At 42.7% G+C, this 21,791-nt stretch overlaps 1 protein-coding gene across 9 annotated transcripts in view; it reads right to left on the bottom strand.

Moving 5' to 3' along the window:
- Positions 1 to 356: 356 nt before the first annotated feature.
- Positions 357 to 21,791, bottom strand: part of Zmynd11 (zinc finger MYND-type containing 11) — a 90,962-nt gene continuing 69,527 nt past the window's right edge. For 5 of the 9 annotated variants that reach the window (XM_059263416.1, XM_059263414.1, XM_059263419.1 and 2 more), the window contains 11 exons: positions 14,050 to 14,127; positions 13,392 to 13,484; positions 11,146 to 11,233; positions 10,500 to 10,555; positions 9,569 to 9,646; positions 8,723 to 8,841; positions 5,642 to 5,849; positions 5,000 to 5,239; positions 4,101 to 4,373; positions 3,710 to 3,895; positions 357 to 2,048 (listed from right to left, as the gene is read on the bottom strand). In XM_059263416.1, the coding sequence (XP_059119399.1) occupies positions 1,926 to 2,048; positions 3,710 to 3,895; positions 4,101 to 4,373; positions 5,000 to 5,239; positions 5,642 to 5,849; positions 8,723 to 8,841; positions 9,569 to 9,646; positions 10,500 to 10,555; positions 11,146 to 11,233; positions 13,392 to 13,484; positions 14,050 to 14,127 (1,542 nt within the window). In that variant the 3' untranslated portion in view covers positions 357 to 1,925. The remainder of the gene's footprint in view (positions 2,049 to 3,709; positions 3,896 to 4,100; positions 4,374 to 4,999; positions 5,240 to 5,641; positions 5,850 to 8,722; positions 8,842 to 9,568; positions 9,647 to 10,499; positions 10,556 to 11,145; positions 11,234 to 13,391; positions 13,485 to 14,049; positions 14,128 to 21,791) is intronic. The other 4 variants (XM_059263421.1, XM_059263423.1, XM_059263420.1 and 1 more) reach the window with 2 other exon arrangements.

The raw sequence follows: 21,791 nt of genomic DNA, 5'->3' as shown, positions 1-21,791 counted from the left end.
ATTTTAATGATTCCTAAAACAATCAATTGTAATTTTACCTAAAACTTTTACAAAACCAGGCCACAATCTTTTTTTAATTTTGTTTTTTTTTTTTTGTTTTTTGTTTTTTGTTTTTTTAAAACACACAGTTTTCACACTGTAGTAACTTGGAAATGTGCAGCCGTGTCGACAGAGACAAGAAGCCAAAGTAACAGGAACCTCACTTTCATGCAGCTATCAGGTAAATAGTACATACTCTGGAATGATTTTACACCAAAAATATTCCCACAATAACTTGCTTTCACAGGGTGGATCGAAGTTTGAAAACCTGAAAACAAAGACTGTCAGTGTCCTTGGTTAGGGCAGCGGCACAGCGAGGAGGGAGCGGCGGTGGTGCTGGCTACTGCGGTTACTGCAGAGCCTGGAGGAGGTGATGGCTCCTGGTGGTTTTCTAGAAAAAGAGTGTGCTCCGATTGGCAGTAGTTTGTCAATTAACTTGTGTTACCACCATCTGCACCAGCAGCAGGCCTGATGGAGGAGGTTTCACAGAAGACTCCTTAGCTTTCACTTTAGAGTGACCCTGATGGACCGGAGAAAACTTTTTTAAAAGGCTTTTCTCCCGACTCTTTCACTTCTGTTGTGAGTAATTCCTTTAATAAATATCAAAGGTCTAAATAAATATTTACAAATTATTTCTCTAACCTCAAAAAATAACTAAAGGATAAAGTGGGAATTTGGTTTGGTCTATGATCGGTCTTGGGGGGGAGGAACCAATTGTTTTAAAGAAATTTAATTTTCCTGGTTGTCTTTTATATATCTATGTATATATAAAAATGTTATTCAACTATCGATCCATTCCTACTGGTAATGCTTCTTAACCAGACATCCCGCAAAATACAGACTTTGTACAAATCACGGCATCTTTAATACAAGAAAAGGAACATGCATTATTCACTGTGTACAGCGACGGAGTTCGTTAGTAGCAATGACCCTTCCCTACACACAACGGCTTCTGTGAGACCTAAGTGCTTTCTCTCTCTGAGCAGTAACTTCCACTCGAGGAGACACAGGGAGTAAGGTTAGGGTGGCCCTGGGGAGGGGGCGCTCAGTGAAGAGACTCCATGTCTCAGCTGTATTCCACGTTCTGAGCACAGGTAGTTTTTGGCTTTTGATTTTTGTTTTTGCTGCTGATTTTGTTACAAGCACTCATGTCAGGACAAAGATGAAATGTGCAAACTTTAAAATTTAAATATTCATTTTTCTCTAAGATCCAGCTCAGTAAAAGATTACCCCAGTTTCCCTGCAATTTTAAACTACAAGATCAAAGCTAATAATTTGTTATAAAAGTTATATATTGAAAAGAAATAATGAAAACACAATTGGGAAATATTTAAGAAAAAATATGCAGGGCTAGCCCTGCTGTGTCAACCCTGTTCCCTATATTCAATCACATGCCGCCAGCACGGCCACAGGCAAGGCCTGTGAACAGTGAGCAAGCTGCACAAAACCAGCTCAGCAAGGTCACGGCCAGGTCACGGCCAGGTAGTCTGTTTTCTTCTGAAGCGTCTGCCGCTCTTACATTCAGCTCTGTTCCGTCCTTGTTAGACTCACTCGTATTCACCTGTTGTTGTTGTTGTTGTTGTTGTTGTTGCTGTTGTTTTAAGATGTTGTTTAAAGGTTAAAATCTCTGTAAAACCTAAAAATGCTTTAAAATTTGCTGAAAATGCAACAAATCTTCAATTAGAATTTATTTAGAGTAATACCCTCCATTGATGTTACTTCAGCCCCCGAAAAATGCCGGAGGAGCATTAACAAAAGATTTAAACTACTGTGCAAAATTTCACCACGAAAAGTGTTTAAAGGCTGGTGCAAAATGGGAAGCAAATTCTACACAATTTTGGCTTCTTGGAAAGAAAAACCGCTGCGTGTGAGGGCGGCGAGCGGGCTCATCTCTTCCGGCGGCAGGTGCGCTTGTGCTCGGCGTGCCAGTGCTCCTGCTGGCACTTGATGGAGCAGTAGGATGTGTTCCAGCAGCAGTGGTACATGGCCTCTTCCTCACAGTTGTAGCACTGCAGGGCGGGAGGCACACATGAGACCAGGAGCCGACAGCTCAGGCCCGCTAAGTTCCTAAGGCTGCGCTTGCAAAGCTCTCTCTGGCTCAGGGTAGCCTACAGGCACATGCATGTGCATTGCGAGTAGCACATGTGAAAGGACAGGAAGCCAGGGTGAGGGCTCAGGCATCTCCCCCACACTTCATCCCTGTGTTTCTATAGGCTTGTTCATGTCCACCAGCTCCAGCATCAACTGTCTCCTCCCTCAGGCTGCCCTGACTCCCTAAGGACAGGCATTTGTAGTTCTGTTCTCCCACGATCAATCCCTCCACTGCACATCTATGAAGGAAGTCCTAGCTTGGCCTTTTCAGGGAGAAGTCACTCTTGACACTAGAAGTTCTCACAATGGCCAGCTGGGTCAAAAAGTGCCTAGTGTTGAGGCTAGACCTTTAGACATGGGAGAAGAAATGAGGGAAAGTTCATGCTTGAGTTTTTGTTATTTTGTCTTCTTTTTTTTTTTTTTTTTCAGAGCTGAGGATCGAACCTAGGGCCTTAAGCAAGCGCTCTACCACTGAGCTAAATCCCCAACCCCATGCTTGAGTTTTAAGTAGGGCTGGTGAGCTAGCAGCTGCACTGCTGTAGATGCCTGCAAAGAGGATGAGCAGGAGAGACCAGACTGAGCTTATAACCCACAAGACTATATAGAGTTGTACTCTGCACCCAGGCTGACAGACACGGTGAGGACCCAGAACACTCGGGTTGGTAAAAATTTAAAATTCAACCTTCCAGTTTTCTTTTTGGTTGCATATTTGTTTTATTTTCTGTTGAAATTAGTATTTTGAGTTTGGTGATTTTGCTACATCAACAATGGCAACTTCTACCATATTGCTCCTGGGAAGGTGAAGAGAGTCATGTCTTCAATAAATCTAGCGTCTTATGTAAGACAGAAGTACCAATGTGGTGTCTGGGCCTTCTGGAGCTTGCTGGAGCACACCTTAGCCCCTGTCTAGCCCTGTCTCCCTAGCCAGCAGTTCTGCTCACCAAGCTGTCCATACAGACTTCTGCATATGTGCCAAGATGCCCTTGTCATTTCTGCTAAATCTTTATAACAATTCTTTCTTACCACAGACTTCATGAAAACTTTACATATATATACAGAATCTTCATAATAGAAGCTGGGTAAAAGGAAGAACTATCATGACATGCTATATAGAATATTATTTAAATTGAAACCAAGTTAGGAGCATAAGGAGACTTGTTCCCACCAGGTAGTTCCCTCAGGGCTATGGGGCTCTGTGCAGGAGTCCCAAAAGGAGGAACGGCTTAGGACCAGGACTCAGTGCCACTTGCAGGCAGGTGGAAGGAAGGGCACTTACCGAGCAATGACATGCTCTTATCTAAGCAAAAGGAAGCAATTTCTGTAAGCTACTATAACAGGAAATGTCTAGGACAGGGACATCACTTGTTGGGACACATGTGCAGCTTTTCAGCTTGGCTACCATTAGACATCTCCAGATTGAAGCCGAGACCAGACAACCACAGTGTCTGCGCACTCTGCCCAGGAGGGGTTCTAGTTACTCTTGCAGGGGCCCTTCTGTGTGCACTGCACCTCTTTTTCTAAGCTGACCTCAGCACAGCAGATCACATTCCCAGGAGCAGTGGGGACAGTGTCTACTCACCCACTGCTTCTTCTTGGTCTGAGAGATGAGCTGCTTGTGTTGTGTCGCTAGCTTCTTGATCTCCTCTACAAATTCTTCCTTACACTTTTCCTTCACCTGCTTACACTTTCTGTCCATCTCACCCTGCACGTTGGCTACAGCTTTATTTACAGCTTGTCTCTTTTCTTCTTCCATTTCAGAACGCAGCTGAAATGAAGACAGTAACAGACAGGATACACAGGTAAGTGAGGCCTTCCTGCTGAGATTAGGCTCTGTTCCCACTACTTCAGTACACATAAAAGATGCTGGCAAGAAGGCCTTACTAACTACAACAGTGTACGGAATATTGGCTCAGCCGCTCCTATGAGAGGCTGTCCACTCTCCACCGCCCCCCAGCAATGCACAGCCCCACCTTTTCCAGCGCCTCACGGACCACTCTTTCTGTTTCACGCTTGTGGTCTGACTTCATCCTGTCTTTAAAGTCATTAAAGATTTTGGTGTACTTGTCGTGGCACATGCTCTGACAGACGCCATCACTAGTCGTCTGGGTGCTTCGATGCAGCATTCTTGGGGAGGAGGCACTTAACTTCTTGGTCTGGGTTGACACCGACACCTTCTCAATTGGCTGAGGCATTGTGGGGATTTCCTGGCTGGAACTTACTGCTTCTGTTTCTGGCTCTGGTTCCTACAGTGTTTAGAAGCAAAACAGGGCAATGTAACTCACACAGCACAGTTAAGAGAAAAATTCAGTGTATGTGCACGTTCAAGCTCACATGTTCTCTCTCTCTCTCTCTCTCTCTCTCTCTCTCTCTCTCTCTCTCTCTCTCTCTCTCTTTCACACACACACACACACACACAAATGGCTGTTAACAAGCAAGTAATGCTGGTATCTTGTTATACTTTGTCACAAATAAATCCTCCCCAAACACAACCAGTAAATGAAAAGTTAAACCATTAATAGCTTAAGAAAAGTCTAAACAAAAATTTCATTTATGATTTCACTATATACTTTTAAAATAAAGTTTTTGGTTTATAAAATATAAAATCATTATCAACTATCAACAGATTTCCTAGAATCATAAATCACACCTTACGGAATGTGTCTGGCATGTAGCCAGATCTACAATTTTAAAACATGCTCAGTTCACACAAAAAAGGAAGCTTGACCATGGTCTCCTTGTTTTTAAAGCTGGCATGACGGGCTCATCAGATAACTGCTCTGTTTCACACAACACCATGAAAACCACCAGGTTCTCAGGAACCGCAGCAGCACCCTGCTCGCTCCCCGGACTCTGCTCCACGGCTGCTTACTGGGGACGGAGGAGACTGTGCACTCGTGTGCTGGTCGAGCAGCAGTCCACAACGACAGGAGTCGGGAGACTGGGCCTTAACTTGACGGACATTACTTGACTGTCTTGACCGAACTGTGAGACTCTTTCCTCTTTCCACTGCCACCTGGACACTGTGAGGTGGGCAACTTACTTCCTTTTTGGGCTCCACACTCTGATTACGTCGTCCTTTCTTTGCTCTTGGTTCTTGAGTGACCTTCAGCTGTGGGCATTATAAAAGTAACATCTTATTATTCGGCACACTAGGAAATAGCTCTGTGCTGAAAGTACTTGTAGGGGACACGCAGCAGAGAATGGAGTCCTTCCATCCGCGAAGCAGCACATGCTTCGTTATCGCTGTGGGTTGGTGATCAAAGGGCCAGTGGAGCTGCAGAGCCAAGCAGCACACTTACTCTCCTCCCACCGGCTGGGTCAGGCTCCAAGGTGCTTCTACCCACTCACATCTTTGCACTGGTTTGCTTACTTGGGCAGAGCACTTTACAGATGTTTGTATGAAAGGGAAAGAAGATGTCAAAACCTGTTTATGACAGTGACGAGTGTACACAGAGGTTTCTGCATTGAAAAATCAGAATCAGCAGGACCTTCTTACCGAGACATCACTCACCTGTTCATTACTGGTGGAGGAGATACTGGATTCTGCCTCTTCCTCACCTCGGTCCTCATTCTTAGACTTCCAGAACCGGCCTTCACGGAGGAACCGCTGGTGCAGTTCCAACTCATCACAGGCTTTTTTCCAGCCCATACTGCGCTTCACATGCAGTCGGTGAACATTGACTGTGATATCTTGAATGTTTTCAGAAGGAATCCAGGCCCTATGGGAAGTATTGGGAGGTGTAGTTAGAGACAGCCACTGTGGTGGGAAGGGTTAAGAGCATGGTGTGGACTCTGCCTACTGGAAAGAATATCTGCAACAACAACTTGACAGAGGCTCACACTCAGGCTTACCAAACTCTTAGCCAGTAGACAAGAAGTGAGGAGCCAGTTCCCAGGCCACGGTGATTTACTCACTGTCCTCTTTAGTCACTTCAGCTTGCCATGTTCAGAGAGACATTTGTAAGTCTTTTAAAAAAATATTATCTATGTTTTGGATAATGTAAGCTAGCAGGACCCATCCAGCTACATTCTGATCAGCATTACGGAACCATTTCAAAATGCACATAATTTTTTTTTTTTTGTGTGTGTGTGTGTATGTGTACCTACATACAATGAGGGTACCTTTTATTAACTAAGTTACACTTCTGCTATGCCCCTATGCTTTAGACAAACCAAATTAACACATGGAACTGAATCTGTATTCTTTAGCAATAATGCAAGCCCTCAGAAGTGCATCTGAGTTACAACATGTACCAGAGATTTCAAAGAAAGGAATAGGGGTGTGTGTGTGTGTGTGTGTGTGTGTGTGTGTGTGTGTGTGTGTGTATGCCAGTGCGTGAGTGCATGTACGCACACTGACTGGTAACTGGGAGCATGTGATGCATGCTCCTGATACATAGTGTCTCTGCCTTTATGACTAAGCTAAAGATAAGAGGTGACAGGAGGCAAAGGTGATCTAGAACATGGAAATCATGTGCTCCTGTTGCACAAGAGCAGTCAGCAAAAGTGTGAGAGTATGCTGCTTCAGTGAGGATCCTGTGACAAGGTGTGCAGAGTGGGCTGGTCACCTACCAGGATAGATGCTCCTTCCCTTACATTCTCAACACAATTTAAAACATTTCCATGCATAGGTGTCAGTTTAAATTAACACTGGGTACTCTGAGCTAAAAAAAAAAAAAAAGAAGAAGAAGTAAAGACATCCCACAATTTAAGGCTAGTATAATAAAGTAAAGATGTATGAACTGATTCTGTGACTTATTACAAATTATTCAACGACTTTCTTGCTGGCTGCCTACTGGGGTCATGCCATCTCCAGCAACTTACAGCAAAAAGGTCTAGCTGCGTTAAGGAAGCTGACTGGTCCAAAGCAACTGACCATCTTGCAGATTCTAGATAGATCCACTACCACAGGTCCTATGTACAGGTAACTGGTTTCTTCTGCTGGCTAAGTCAGCTTCACAGTCTAGGTGAAGCGAGTCCAAAATTATTTGCTTAATTTTTTCTGCCTCTCATGTGTAATACAATATACTATCAAAAAACACATCCCTCAAAACTAGCTACTAGTGCCTTCTCATGAGCCATAGTCTTTTGATGCTTAATTCATGATTACAATTTCTGTTTATTTTCAATACATCAAATACTTGAATATAATAGAATTTTTACAGTATCTCCTAAGCAATCATTCATGTCATACTCTATCCAGATCAATGATTCTGCATTACGTGATGGAATAGCAGTCTACTGAGAGACCTATCTATCTGGAAGTTAAAAAACAATTCCCCTTCCCCATTCTCCCTATAGTGGCTTTATAACTCATCACTTTGTGGACTGCCACAACCAGCTAGGTGCTATGCTTATGTCTGTATCAAGCTTGCATGAGGAGTGAGGCCCCAGCTTTGCCAAAGCTCAGAGAGCCTGGCTAGTGTGTCTGGGTGACAGAGTTAGTGCAGAGACTTGGATACACGCTGACAGACACTGACTTACCCCACTGGATGTGTACAGTGCCCCCTTGTGAGAACCTGAAACTAACTAGATGTGATGCATGAAGCTTGTCATGCTAAAATTTACCTATTCATCAAAAGCTAAAATGTTCACTCTGTATTAAAATTGTACATTGTGTTTTTAGTTTATGTTTCTTAACATAACAGTGTCTGCTAGGTGTGTCTATATGAATGAGAAAACAGGCATTTAAAGTACTCACAGGTTATCTAAGACAAATTTAAACCAGGAGGGAAAATACAGTCCTTTGTTTTGAAGCTTCTCGTACTGACCTTTGCTCCAGACACTAAGATCTACGGAGATATTCAGAGTACACGCACGGCTGACTTTCAGCATGATTCCCATTCCTTTCCTATCTGTTACAGGAACCTTTTCTGACTTTATCACTGGACTCATTAATCTGAATCCAATGGTACTTCTCAAAAGTTGAATTCACCTTTCTAATCCAAACTAATGGTGACAACACTTTATGACGATACTGTTAACATCCTAATTTTAATGTTCAATGTTATCAGGGCCATAACTCACACTGAGAACAGTATTGTAAGCATGCCATCCTATAGGTTGGTATCTTTCTATGAAATATATGAAGTAATTTTCTATCAGCTTCTTTGTATGTATTCCGCATATGGAAGTTTTTAAACCTGGGAGTGGAGACGATGCTCTGCAACTGTACGCTGTCTCTCCACACTCACTGTGCTTGTCCACAGTCTTAGACTGATGCTATAATTAAGTTGTTTTTGTCTGTTAAAGGCTTACAGAGAAGACTCAAATATGTGCGCATCTTTACAGTGTGGAATGGACATGCCTGTGGACACCCCCCACCACACACACACACACACACACACACACACACACACACACCACACACACACACGCCCTACATGATGGGTTCAATCTCAGCACAGTGTGCTCCGCTGAGGACCAAGCATCCCACTGAAATGTCCTTTTTACAATAATATTGGAAAACCTGCATAAATTATTACCAGCTCCGGACGTGTGCTGTATTTGAAACAAGCATGGCCCTCACTGTCTCTAAGAGCCGTCAGCACACATGTACGCAGCTCTTGCTACTGCGTGTGTTTGGGATTACCTCTGGTGGTGGTGGCCAAAGAAGCGTACATCAACTTGATTGTCTTCTTTCTGCATGACTTTGGCTGGCCAAAACCCAAAACCTTTCATTTTAGCCCAAACCAGCTCATGATTAGGTATCTGAAAGTGAAATGTTATTTCTTTTAATATTGAACTACTTAAATAGAGAAGCATGGATTAAGTAAGACATAATCCATTTGGATAATATTTCCTTTTAACTCTGAAACACATACAAGTGTTTTATTTTGTTTTCCTTTTGCCATAAAGAAAACCAATTCATATGCTTAAGAGAAAGTAGAATTATGGACTATTTCCCAGATGAGGTAGGAACTAGAATAAGGTCACCTCTAAAGTCAAGGGCCCTGTGCACGACAGCAGTAAACAGGGTGCCCTGACTTTGCTCCTGTCCCAGCATCACCTGGGTACTTGTCAGAAAGAGGAGAATTTTGGGTCCCACACAGACTCTCTGATTGTAAGATCCCCTAAGTCCACCCAATGTCCGTGTCACTGGGGATACTGCCCTCAAATACCCAGAGGCCTTTTTCCATTTCAAAGGAAATGATGGAGCTACAGATAGAAGCAAAGCCACAGGTCTCTTGTTGAAAATGATAAGAAAAGCAAAGACTCAGTCTCCTATCAGAGGATCCAGTCTTACTAAGTACTCTGTTTGAGATTCAGAAAAGCAATTAGTGTTACTTTCTCATGTTTCACTTGTGCATATTCATTAAGACCACATGTACTATGATGCAGAGAACTATAATTCACAGGTATTATCATCCCCAAGGAAACAGGAAGTCAATATGATCAAACAGTACTCTATAGATGAAAATGACAAAATTCCACATACGCAAGGATAGCAGAACCAGTTGTCGGGCCGTGCGTTTGATAGATAGAAGCAGGTCTTGCAAAGCTGCAGCTCATCCAGCTGAAAAGCAAAGCAACATCTGAGCCACACAGCTAACCAGTGCGGCTGCGTGCGACTGACAGGAGCTCTCCGTCAGCTCCTCACTTAATCTAGTATACTTCAAATCTTCTAGGATGACGGAAGGTCCTGCTATGGCTGGACTCTGCCATCACACTGAGCAGCATGTGGAAGCCACGCCTGGGTGACAGTACCCTTCCCTTGCTCTGCCCACTGGCGGATCCCTCACTTGCACACTATTCTCTTCATCACTGTAAAGGTCACTTGTATTTTTTTTTCATATGTCAATATCTCTTCAGAAGACAGCCCTCCATATACCGGAGTCTATACCTACATCATCATTTCATTCCTTCTAACACACAGCCGACATTCAACAAAATATTCATTTAATAACTAAAAAGGAAGAGTCAAATTTGAAATGAACTGAAGAAATCACACTTCTTCTATGAGAATTTTTACAAAAACCGTCTTTGCAGGGGCTTCACTTACTGTCTGCCTATACACTTTGTTCTCTCCTGTACTGGTTTGCCCACTGGTCTATTTATTGGGGGCATGTGTGAACCCCATTCCAAGACGTGGCTGTGGCTGCCACAGAGTGCAGTTTGTTCACATCCTACCATCTCACCAACACTCCCAAGAGCAACTAGCAGTGCTTGAAAGTTACCAAATCTGCCATAACATTCTTTGTCAGCTTTTTCAGAAATATTTTGTTTACTTACTTTCCATGTATGCCAAACATGAAAATCAAATTACTTTCAAAGGAAATGCCACAATTAAAATGTGGCAAGGAAGGCCAGCAGCCTTAAATAAATTTGGACTATAGCAGGTTTAATGATTAGGTGTGAATGGTAAGTACCTCGTGACATGTGTCTTTATATAGCATCCTCGCAATGTCTGCTTGTTCACTGTCTGCTGTAATTGAAGAGAAACAGAAACTATCATCAATACTCAGAAACTGCCACCAGCAAGTCCATGACCCCACAGTCATTTCAGTTTACCAAATGGAGACACATTCATCAAAACACATTTTATAGAATGTTCAGGTGACAAAATAAATTCTACAGGCAACTTTCATTTTCACACTTAATACAACCACTAATTCTCTAGGTAGAGAATGACCTCTTGACTTTAAGAATGAGATCTTAGTGGGAAAGTATCAGACTTAATGAAATGCCTGGATGGACAACCCTGTTAGCCAAGATAAAGCATGTGAATGTAAAGAGTACATTTCACTGAGGATCTAGTTCAGTGGTAGTGTTTAATTAGCATGCACAAGGCCCTGGGCTAGCTCCTCATCCTCAGCACCATTAAAAAAAAAAAAGTGAAAGAATGTTTCCCCCACACCACTGGTCATCACCTCTGTAAACCACACCAGCAAGCAGCCATCAGTTTAAATTCTAACATAATTACTCATGTATGGATAACAAGGAACTGGGACAGATATTCTCAACATGGAATTTAACATTTTCAAAACTATACACAAAAGACAAAAAGAACTGAACCTCCATAGAAAATCACTGTGTTGTGAAGAAGCAGCTGTGCGTCAGCTTTAAATTCCTCGTAACTCCGGTATTTCCCCTCATTCACTTTCTGTGGGGGTAAAAGACAGAAGGACAAATGTGTTGTGAGTGACAGGCCTTAAGGGGACACAACAGAATCTGTCCAGATGACATCAGGACTCTTCCTGCTGGCCCCACCAGAAGTGACAGGGCCACAAGTAGCACTGTGCCCATTGTGCTAACTCCCACAGTGGACTGCACAGCTGCCACACCTCATCTGCAGCAGTGGTGGACTGCACAGCTGCCACACCTCATCTGCAGCAGTGGTGGACTGCACAGCGGCCACACCTCATCTGCAGCGGTGGTGGACTGCACAGCTGCCACACCTCATCTGCAGCAGTGGTGGACTGCACAGCTGCCACACCTCATCTGCAGTGGTGGTGGACTGCACAGCTGCCACACCTCATCTGCAGCAGTGGTGGACTGCACAGCTGCCACACCTTATCTGCAGCGGTGGTAGCAGCTGCTGCTGAGCTTTGTCAGAAAAAGCAGGACCACACATGCCTGCCCTCTTTCTAACAGCTGGATGAAGACAGGAAAAAGGAGCCCTTCGCCTCCACAGTAGTCACCAAACCTCTAAGACAGTGACTCTCAATCTTCCTAATGCTGTGACCCTTTAATACAGTTCCTCATGTTGTGGTGACCCCAACCATAAAATTATTCCATTGCTACTTCTTAACTGCAATTTTGCTACTGTTATAAATCATAATGTAAATATCTGATAGGCAACCCACAGGTTGAGAACCACTGCTCTAAGGCACAGACACTAGCTTGCAGTGAAGTTTTGAGAGTTCCTCTGCAGACCAAGGCAATGCACAGCTTTCTCTACATGGATGAGACACAGAAAAGGACTCCTTCAATGCACTCTCTGTAGCTCTACTGTTGGTAGCCAAAGAGGATTACAGAATAATTTGGAGGGCTTTTCCCTCCTTGTAGAAAGGAGCCCAAACTTTTTCAAGTAGTGTGTATGTAGCTAAGCTACCTGGAAACAGCAAGAGAACATTTCTGAATTCCAGTGATCTTGGCCTAAAAATGGCTTGGAAGGCCAAGGCCAAGGCCTTTAAAGAATGCTCACACCCCATACCCCTCCCGTGTGCCTCACCTCTTTGCTCCTACAGCTTCTTTCCTGTATAACCCTAGTTCAACTGCCCTTCCTTCAGTGAAGATTCCCACTTCTTACATCAACACATCACACGTGAAGTTACAGGCCATGTGGCACATCCCAGCTTTGACGCTTGCCTTCCCTCCTTACATTCCTGCCTCTGAAAAGCTGGGGTACATCAGCCTATACAGGGCCTTGCCCAGGCTAATAAGTACCTCCTTACAGCACCCCTAAAGTGTCTCCTGTTGAGTTATGCTCTGAACCATGATTCATATTTTGGATTTTAAACTGATAAAATCATAAAAATCTTGTCTTTCTATTAATTTTCCTTTCAGGACTTCTCATTTTATGCAAGGCCAAAGTATTAAACCAGCTAGCATCAGCCCATTTCACAGGGAGCCTTACAGGATCCAGAAGCCCTCGGGGAGGGATGATGGCAGTGGGGTCTAGAGGGTTTTGGCAGGAAGGAACTATAGGAGCCCAAGCACAGGGTGTGTGGTGGTGGTGGTGGGGCTGTGTCTTTACATCCTTATACCTTATACTGTAGCACAAAGACAAGACCAAAGCCCAAGATGTATGGGCAGCACAAGTTGGACTTGATGGGTTTTTAAAGAAAGGAGGGTATAAAGTTGGGTGGGTGGAAAGAGGGGTTAGGTGTGAGAGGAGTTGGGGGAGACGGTGAACATAGTCAAAACTCACTATTTGCCATTCTCAAAGATATAAGAATTACTTCTTTTAGATTTGACTCTAGTTTTGTTCCTTTTATGGTTTCCCAAGATACTAAATCGATTCTACATCCTAAGTCTGACCTAAAACTCCCAAGCACACTGCTAAAATAGAAAGGCATGTTCAGAAATCATACTTTACATACAAAATGTCAAGCTGCCCAGGCTGGAATATCTTCCTGTAATCAACAAATATCAAGAAGCTAGCTGTCAGTGGTGGAAAGTCTTGTCTTTTAAAATTTGCATTAGAAAGCATGAATGCACAACATCATGACACCACAGCCACCTCCGCTGTGCCATGACTTCCTCTCTAACCTGACAGTTAAAGACACACGGACATGAAATAAAAGGAGCCAAGTTACCTCTTGTATGGTAGGGACGTCAACAGCTGAATGGACCAGCCTCCGGTACATGGGATGTTTACTGTCCTTTCCTTTTTTATTAAGGTCTATAGCCTAAAAGGTTGTTAAATACATAAAAGGATATGTAAAGCATCAATTCCTAAAACTCAACATATCTTATAATCTCACAAGATGTCCTTTATAATGAATGGAGAATGTGTACAGTTAATGTAATGTGGCATTCTTCAAGGTTTGACAGAACAGCTATTTGAGAAATTCCATTTCACTTTAAGTAGCAATAACCAAAGCAAATGTTTGTTTGATAAATTAATTTTTAAACTGTGTTTTAACTGAATGTCGTCAACAAAATGCTTATGTCTAACAAAACAAAACACAGAGTCCAGTCCAGTACAAAAACATTAGTTGTAGAAAATGAATAAAACAGCAACCAAATTTGGTAGTACAGGCCTATAATCCCAGCACTCAGGAGACTGAGGCAAGAGGGTCACAAATTCAAGTCCACTTCTGGGCTACCAATTGAGACCTTGTCTTGGAAACCAAGTTAGATCAAAGCCAAATATGCCCTCAGAAGTTGCTATGGTTCCCAGTGTGAGAACCACAGTGCGAAGAGCCAGACCAAAGCAAGCCTGGCAAGATGCCGGGACTCAGCAGCACTCACCCGCTCCTTCATGCGGGAGACAATGAACCGCAGGTAGGTGCCCATCTCCTGCTTGTTTGAATGCTTCTTCTTAATGCTCTGGGGAAGAAAGAAGAGGCCAAACAAGTCCATCATTTATGTGTCCATGTGTAAAAGACAGGAAACTAAAAAGGACTAAAGACTTTGTTAGATTAATTCCAACATTTGATAAGGTCTGTGGTATTTGCATAACATGAGTAAAATTTCTCTCAATAAGGAGGGAATTGAAAAATATGTTGTCCTTGACATAATGCTTAAGAAATGAAAATTTTATCTTTTCTTGGAATTTTAAAACTTCAAAGCATTTTCTCAGAAAGAGAAATAATATATGTAACAGAGAATCTCTAAGTTTACTAAAGATCAGTGGTTAAAGTCTTTTAGGGAACACTGTAAATTGATACTACCAAAGAGACAATTTCAATATATCATATTTGTTAAAACATTAAAAAATAATCTGTTGATGAACTGCGCATGGTGAGTACACTAACATATCTGTTTTTCATGCTATAGACATGTTTATCTCATATGCCAGATTAATGGAAATAGAAATGATTGCTAATTAGAATTGATTTATCTCTCGAGAAAACCGGATTTCACATTTCATGTCCTTTCTAGACAGCTAAGATACTAAGACAAATGTCCCTTTGTCAGAACAAAGGCACATGCCAGGCCAAAGGTGGCACTGTTACATCATACTGCAGAGAGATGAATGGGTCTAGCTCTATTTTAATGGATGTCACAACTTTTCAGCCACTAGATTATGATTTTTCCACAGTTAATATCATTTCTACTGGAAAGCTTTACACACAGGAAGTTATTTACACACAGAAAGTTATTTTAATATGCTAAGCCTGGAGAGAAAAACAAATATTTTCAGATTCATTACATATGCATATTAAAATATCTAATAAAAAGTTGACAATTTACTATCTAGAAATAATCTCAGATAATTCTTCCATTTCTTGACATAGGGCCTCATTATATAGATAAGATTGGCCTGGAACTTGCTATGTAGCTAGCCTGGCATTGGTACTCATCTGACTGAGTGCTGGTATTATAGGCATGTGTCATACTTTGCTCAGACATTTACCACTTAAGACCTAGCTTTCCTTCTATTTACGTTTCTCACCTGGACTCTTTGGCAAAGAGAAGGCACACTCCATGTTTCCCCTCTCAGCCTGATGGACTATGCCATCATCTAACACAAACAGATGGTAAGTGGTTAGATACAGAGGTGAAGAGGGGAGACAAGTGCCTCTTTTCCCAGCATGCAGGCAAACAAGTCTACATCCTTTAAAAAGAAGGGAGCATGGAAACACGTGCTCCTAGCCAGGTACCCTGTCTGGTCTTCTCTATACACCATGGACACATCATTAACACTGCTGAACTCAAATGAGAAACGTCCATACAGTCATCTACAATAGCAGCAGATACCCGACAGAAGTCTTGAAATGCTATTGACCAGATTACAGTCTATAGGCAGGTAACTCATTTCAAGGAAATACACATTCAACCCTTCATACAGTACTAAAATACGCTCACTGAATACTGAACCTAGCCTTGCACAAACCAAACATCTGTCCTCTTTGCACCCTCCTTTGAGTTACTCAAGCCCGACTGGGCTGTCTGCGGCCACCTGGCTGGCAACAGTGGCCTCGGCTCTTTGGACTCTTAAGCACCTATGTTCTAAACATAAACCAATGGTATGGTTCACTCTATTGGCTTGAAGCTCTTTTGATGCCAGTGCTGCACAAAATAAAGTAATACAATGTTTTCCTATGTGCAAAACTCAGATGGAACTGGAATATCACTACAGCTGAAACATCTCCACCAGATTCTTCTGTCTCTAAAACACTTTGTAACAGCATGGGAATCATACTGAGGCTCAGGGAAGTCCTTCTCCCACTTGCTCCCATCATCACCTAGCTTCAACAGAATCTGAGTTCAGTTCTTTCTGGCTTTATCTGGGAGATCAGGGCTACTGATCTGCGCAGGCCATACACAGCAACATTACTGGAAAAAGAATGGGAGTGTGGCGCTTTCTTGGAATACACAGTAGGACAGAGGGTGACAACTAGTTCTTACACTGTGAAAGTTTGTTTGCAGCCAGGTGGCTGGAGGACTTAAGTGCAATTACAAGTGCAGATCTCATAAGCCTAGAAAAGTAACTATTCCAGAAGAGTGTGACAGGAAATAGCTAAATGGCTTCCCCTCCTTAGCTATGTCCAGTGGAAACTGGCCAAATGCTTTAAATACAACCTTCATATATTACTCCAAGAAACTCTTACCCTTGCCTGAAAAGTTCTTCTTGGGTTTAGACATTCCACTTTAGTCTATCACATGAAAACCAGCTAGAAGCCTTGAGAAATGATGCCAGTGTGCATTTCTATGAAGTCCTAGAACAAGTAAACTCTCCAGTGACAGATGATGGGAAGGGACAAGAGCCAGCTGTGCTGAAACATGCCCCATGTGGTCCTCAGATGCCACACAGGGACCTGTGTGTGCCCTTCTAACATAAATCTTTCCTTTAATGACAACTGCCAATGTCTATAAGCCACTCCCAGGGTTCTGATCGAGCTGGGTGAAGGACAAGACTTAAGTGGTCACAGTCTATAATGCTGTCCTGTGTGACCTACTGCCTAGGCTCATTAAAAAACAAAACAAAAACCAAAAACAGTAGGCACATACTGGGGCAGCAATTGAAATTTCACTTTTTGCTGCCCTACTGAGTAAGTGTGAAGTGGTGAGTCTTCAAAAGCTCCTTTGGAAGGTTACTTCACAGGCCGCCTGAGTCTGTTTTTTTCAATCCTCACCCAGCTTCTTCGGTGTGCTGCTCATAAAAGGAAGTGCCTCCTCTCACTGTGTGCATCAAATCACTGTGGAGGTTGGTTATATTTTAAGCATTTGTGGCTACTATGGCTACAGCTTCAGTGTCCTCAGCCATATGGGACTGACCCAAAGGGATTTCACAGGCAAACCAGGTCAGTTTGTGGAGTGTGTAGTTTTTACTGGAAACTCAAGCCCTCTTTTCTGCTGACAAACAGGGAACTCTGCTCCAGATCCTGAAGCTGCTGTCCAGCCTTCTGCTGCACATTCCCACTCCTGCTGGTCATTGTCTGCTGCTAGTGACCACAGAGCTGTGTCTGGACCCAGAGAGTGATGGGATCTCCCTCCCACAAAAGAGGCCTTCTCAACAGAAGCAGAACCTCTCTTGGGGATGTATGAGAACAAAATGTGGGCTGCAAGATATTTTTATACCTGAGGGGCTTGTAGGTTTTCTCCCATTACCAGGTATATTTCAGATTTACTATTTCATAAAAGAAACCCACAGAAGCTGTGTGTGGTGGCACATGCCTTTAATTCCAGGACTGGGGAGACAGAGGCAGAAGATCTTTGTGAGTTTGAGGAGAGCCTGGTCTACATAGGGAGTTTCAGAAGGACAGCCAGGACTATATAGAAAAACCTTGTCTCAAAAACCAAAAGAAAAGAAAAATCCACAGAGCAAGACTTCTGGGGTAGCTTTAGGAAACAGAGAGGGCTGCCCACTAAGGCACAGACACAGTGTGGCAGTGTGTGACCATTAGGCCATGCACAAATCTGAGTAGCCTGAGAAAAGCTACTCCAACCCATGGAGGAATAGCTTTTAAAGTAAGCATGATTGTCAGAATCACTAAACAGACAGCTCCTGACCAGGTCCAAGTACTGCTGAGCCCAACACACACCAAACACAGAAACACACACCCAACTCAGAGTGCCACCTATCCCAACACACTACACACACACACACACACACACACACACACACACACACACACACACCCCTCAACTCCTTCACAGTTTTGAAGATTATGCTTGTTTTCACTGGCAGGCCTTAGCCTTCTTCAATTAAAATGAATTAAGAATCCATGGGCATGGCCTTCCCTGGTCAAGAGGCCAGTCCTGCCAAATTATCAAACACAGCACTAACACACAGAGCGATTAAAGGATAACTTAAGAGAGTTAGTTCTCTCCCTCCACCATGTTAGGTTCTAGAGATGGAACACAGGTCCCTAAGCTTGACAACTGAGCTCTCTTGCCAGCCTTCCTTTTCTGTTTTGTGCCAAGGCACACCCAACCACTTGTCCTGTTTTTAAGAAGGAAAGCATGCAGACAGTGAGACTTCTGTCCATGTAGTTCCACATCCCTCCCACCCTATACCATGTATTTTACAGTGTGGACAAGAGGAAATTATATACTTTCTGTTCTTCAACACTACAAAAACTAAAAAGTTTTGCTTCAGATCATACCCATCTGTACAGGAGTCAGCCTTGTTCAGTCAGTCAGTGTTCCCTTCTCAGATCTTGAGCATTATAATAAGCTTCATGGGGCTCAGTGGTTTTCTTTATTAAGAGTTTTTATCCTGGTAAGGACCTGGGTTTGATTCCAAGGACCCACATGATGGCTCACAACCATCTGTAACTCCAGTTTCAGGATATCCAATGCTCTCCTCTGATATCTGTGGGTTCCAGGTATGCATGTGGTGGGTGTACAGATATACATGCAGGCAAAACACCCATATGTACTAAATAAAAATAAATCTAAAAAGTTCAGTTAAGTGCTAACCAGCCTCTGAAAGAAAAGTCACAAGAATCTAATACACTACTGCCCAAAACATGTTACACAGGCATCAGTCATTTCCAAGCCTGTTTACTGTAAAACTGTTACATTTACCACAGAAATGCAATATAGTAATCATGCTATTTCTTTTCTTATGGGGTGGGCTTAGGTAGCTTCTACAGTGATTAGATAACTATATGCAGGATTTTACAGTTTCCGTCTTGGACTTAATTTGAACAGCTTCTTCATTTTCAGAGTTCTCATTGCTTTTTTGTATGGCTAAGCCCATACCAAGCAACAAAGTCACCTGATGACAGTACATGGTTCAGGCAGCATCATGTTAAAAGTAAATTTCTACTTCTGTTTTAATTAAATTTATAGGATGCTGGTGTCTTTAAAAACAAAAATGTGACCAATGTTCATTATTTTCAGTATTATGATTACTTACCATTAAAAAAATAATGTAAAAGTCAAATTGATAAGGCTTTTGAATCCCCAGTTGTGAGTTTATCCACCAATGCAATAAGCCAAATCGAGCCAAATTAAAAGTCCAGGTTTAATGAGCAAAGCATTCCCAGGTGATCTTGGGGAAGGAGAAATCACACGTCTGCTCCCAAGGAGGGGCCTTAAAGACCCTGTAGGTGAGGTCTTTGAGCAGCTCCAGAGGAGGAGCCACTACTTGGTGGGCTTTCTGAGGGCGGGGTCTGGAGAGAGAGGAGTGGGGCCCAAGCAAAGTTCCCAGCTAAACACAAATCTCCATTCTACATTTGTTAATATGGAGCTTGAAAGCAAAGGTATTTACTTTAGGGTGAAGATATTAATAAATTGCTCATATTCATAAAAGTGGACTAACCAAAGAACAAGAGTAGCTATTTCAAAGCAGACACATAAAAGAAATTTGCATATAAACCACTTTCACTTATCATTTGGTCTCATTTCATTATGAGCATTAATTGCATACCACTCTACTTCAGGAATTAGAAAACACTATACATCCCCAAAGCATGCAAAAAGTACAGATGCAACCACCAACTCTTTCCGTGAGACAGCTTCCAAGTGCCTCAACGCTGTAGTCAGTGTGGCTTACCCACACCAGGTACTCTGAGCAGTCAGTGACTCCCTGATGCTCCCTCATGTAGACACTCTGTGGTTAGTTTGAATAGTAAACAAATTCTGTTCCTTTGATTTCCATCTACCTAATGGGCACACTGCAACCCGAGTGGGACAGAAAAAGCAGCAGGGGCTGGCTTGACATAGGACTTAAAAGTTAATTTTAAAAGGCTGGTGCCTGAGGAAGCCAGAGACACCAGGTGCCCTGGAGCTGGAGTTGCAAGTGGCTATGCTCTGCCTAGATGAGTGCTGGGAATTGAACCTGGATCCTCTGAAAGAACAGTATATGCTCTGAAACACTGTGCCATGTCTCCAGCTCTTCACTAAGTTCGCTTCTCAAGTCTTTGTCCATTTGTTTGGTAAACCTGTCCCTTCTGTGCACATTCAGAAGAAGCTTGGGAGACTTTGAAAGCCATTCCCACAGGACAGAGGCCTTAAAAGGAGCTTTCTCAGACCTCAGTGGACTTTTTAGAGGTGAGGTCAAGGGTCAGGGAGTCACATGCTACAAACCTAAGAGTGCTTTATAAGCCAGGCCCAGGATATTATATGATGATGATATTCTCCAACGTCCATCTTTTTTTGTTTTCTTATCTGTATTTCCTATGTATCCATAATTTACTACTGAGCTACATTCATTCACCATGCAATTCATACACAAACATAAATTTTTCAAAGAGAAAAATGCCACGTGGATATTTGAGAAGGGACGAATATTTTCCAGTTTTTAAAAAGACATACTGTAACAATTGTATCTTTTGTTGCTTAAGAGGATCCTTTCACTCAAAAGCAGTGTGTGATAAATGTGGTGTGTGTATATAGTGTCTAGTGTCTGGTGTGTGATGTCTGGTGTAGTGTGTGGTGTCTGATATGCTTGGTGTGTTGTGGTGTCTGGTGTAGAGTGTGTGTGTGTGTGTGTGTGTGTATGGTAATAGTAGTAGTAGTATGTATGTGTGTGTGTGTGTGTGTGTGTGTGTATGAACACCACATGATATGTAAAGTGATGTAGAGTTTAGTCAGATGAGGTGATGAATAGTTATGTGGCACTGTTATTATCCCTTGTGGGCAAAATCTCAGAGCGGTATTCCACCTGAGGCCCAGATAAAAAGATGAGAGGAAGGGACTCACCATGACTTCTAATTATTCCCTTCCTGAGATTCACTGACTATGCAAGCGTGGTCACACTTGGTGTCCTAACTGCTGCTCATGGTACATTACAGTCACAGATGAAAACTGTATGAATTTAAACTGGCACTAACATGAATCTACAACTTGTCCATGTCAAAAAACAAAAACAAAACAAAAAACCAAGACAAAACAAACCTCCCCCGTAGAGGAGGGTGAGCACAGTGAAGGGAGGAGGAGAAGACGGGGCCCACTCTGGAACCCGGTCTCTGTCATTCACTGGCAAGTACCGAGTGTCTGGAAAGGAGACATTTCACTTGCTTGATGGTTCTGCTCCCCTTGTTAATGTTCTGATACTTTATGAGGTATTAGAGAGCAAATGTCACACTCTCAGATATTAAAATCACTGCTCTCACAGAGAGGGCTTGCTACAGAATCTGTACACTGGGAAGAGGAGGTCTGTGCAGACCATTCCTTTAGAATTCTTAAAGTAATAGCAGAGTCTGACGAGGAGACAAAGGCTAAAGCACTCTGATGAAGGTGACATTTTACATTGGAAGATGCTTCTCTTGGGACTGTACAGGGTTCAGAATATGACTTTTGAAAAAAAACACTGTCTGCTGTGGTAGCCAGAGCTACATGTGGCTGGAGGTTCACACTGGACAGCACCAGAGACCACCACCACCACCACTACCACCACAGAATGCCAGGGAACACCATGCCAAAAGGCAGCATGGTGCCACCCTAGCAGGTGGTTGTGTAGTTTTAATAATAGATGACCTTGCCTGTATGTTAAAACAATGCTCAAAATTTCCTTATTAGGATCTCTAACTATCCTATATTTTTTTCAAACTTTAAGAGGAAAAAGTAGACTGGAAAGTTGATTCTGATTGTAA

This window comes from Peromyscus eremicus, chromosome 5 (genome assembly GCF_949786415.1).
Source record: "Peromyscus eremicus chromosome 5, PerEre_H2_v1, whole genome shotgun sequence".
Classification (NCBI taxonomy): domain Eukaryota; kingdom Metazoa; phylum Chordata; class Mammalia; order Rodentia; family Cricetidae; genus Peromyscus; species Peromyscus eremicus.
This window is presented reverse-complemented; position numbering and strand designations above follow the sequence as displayed.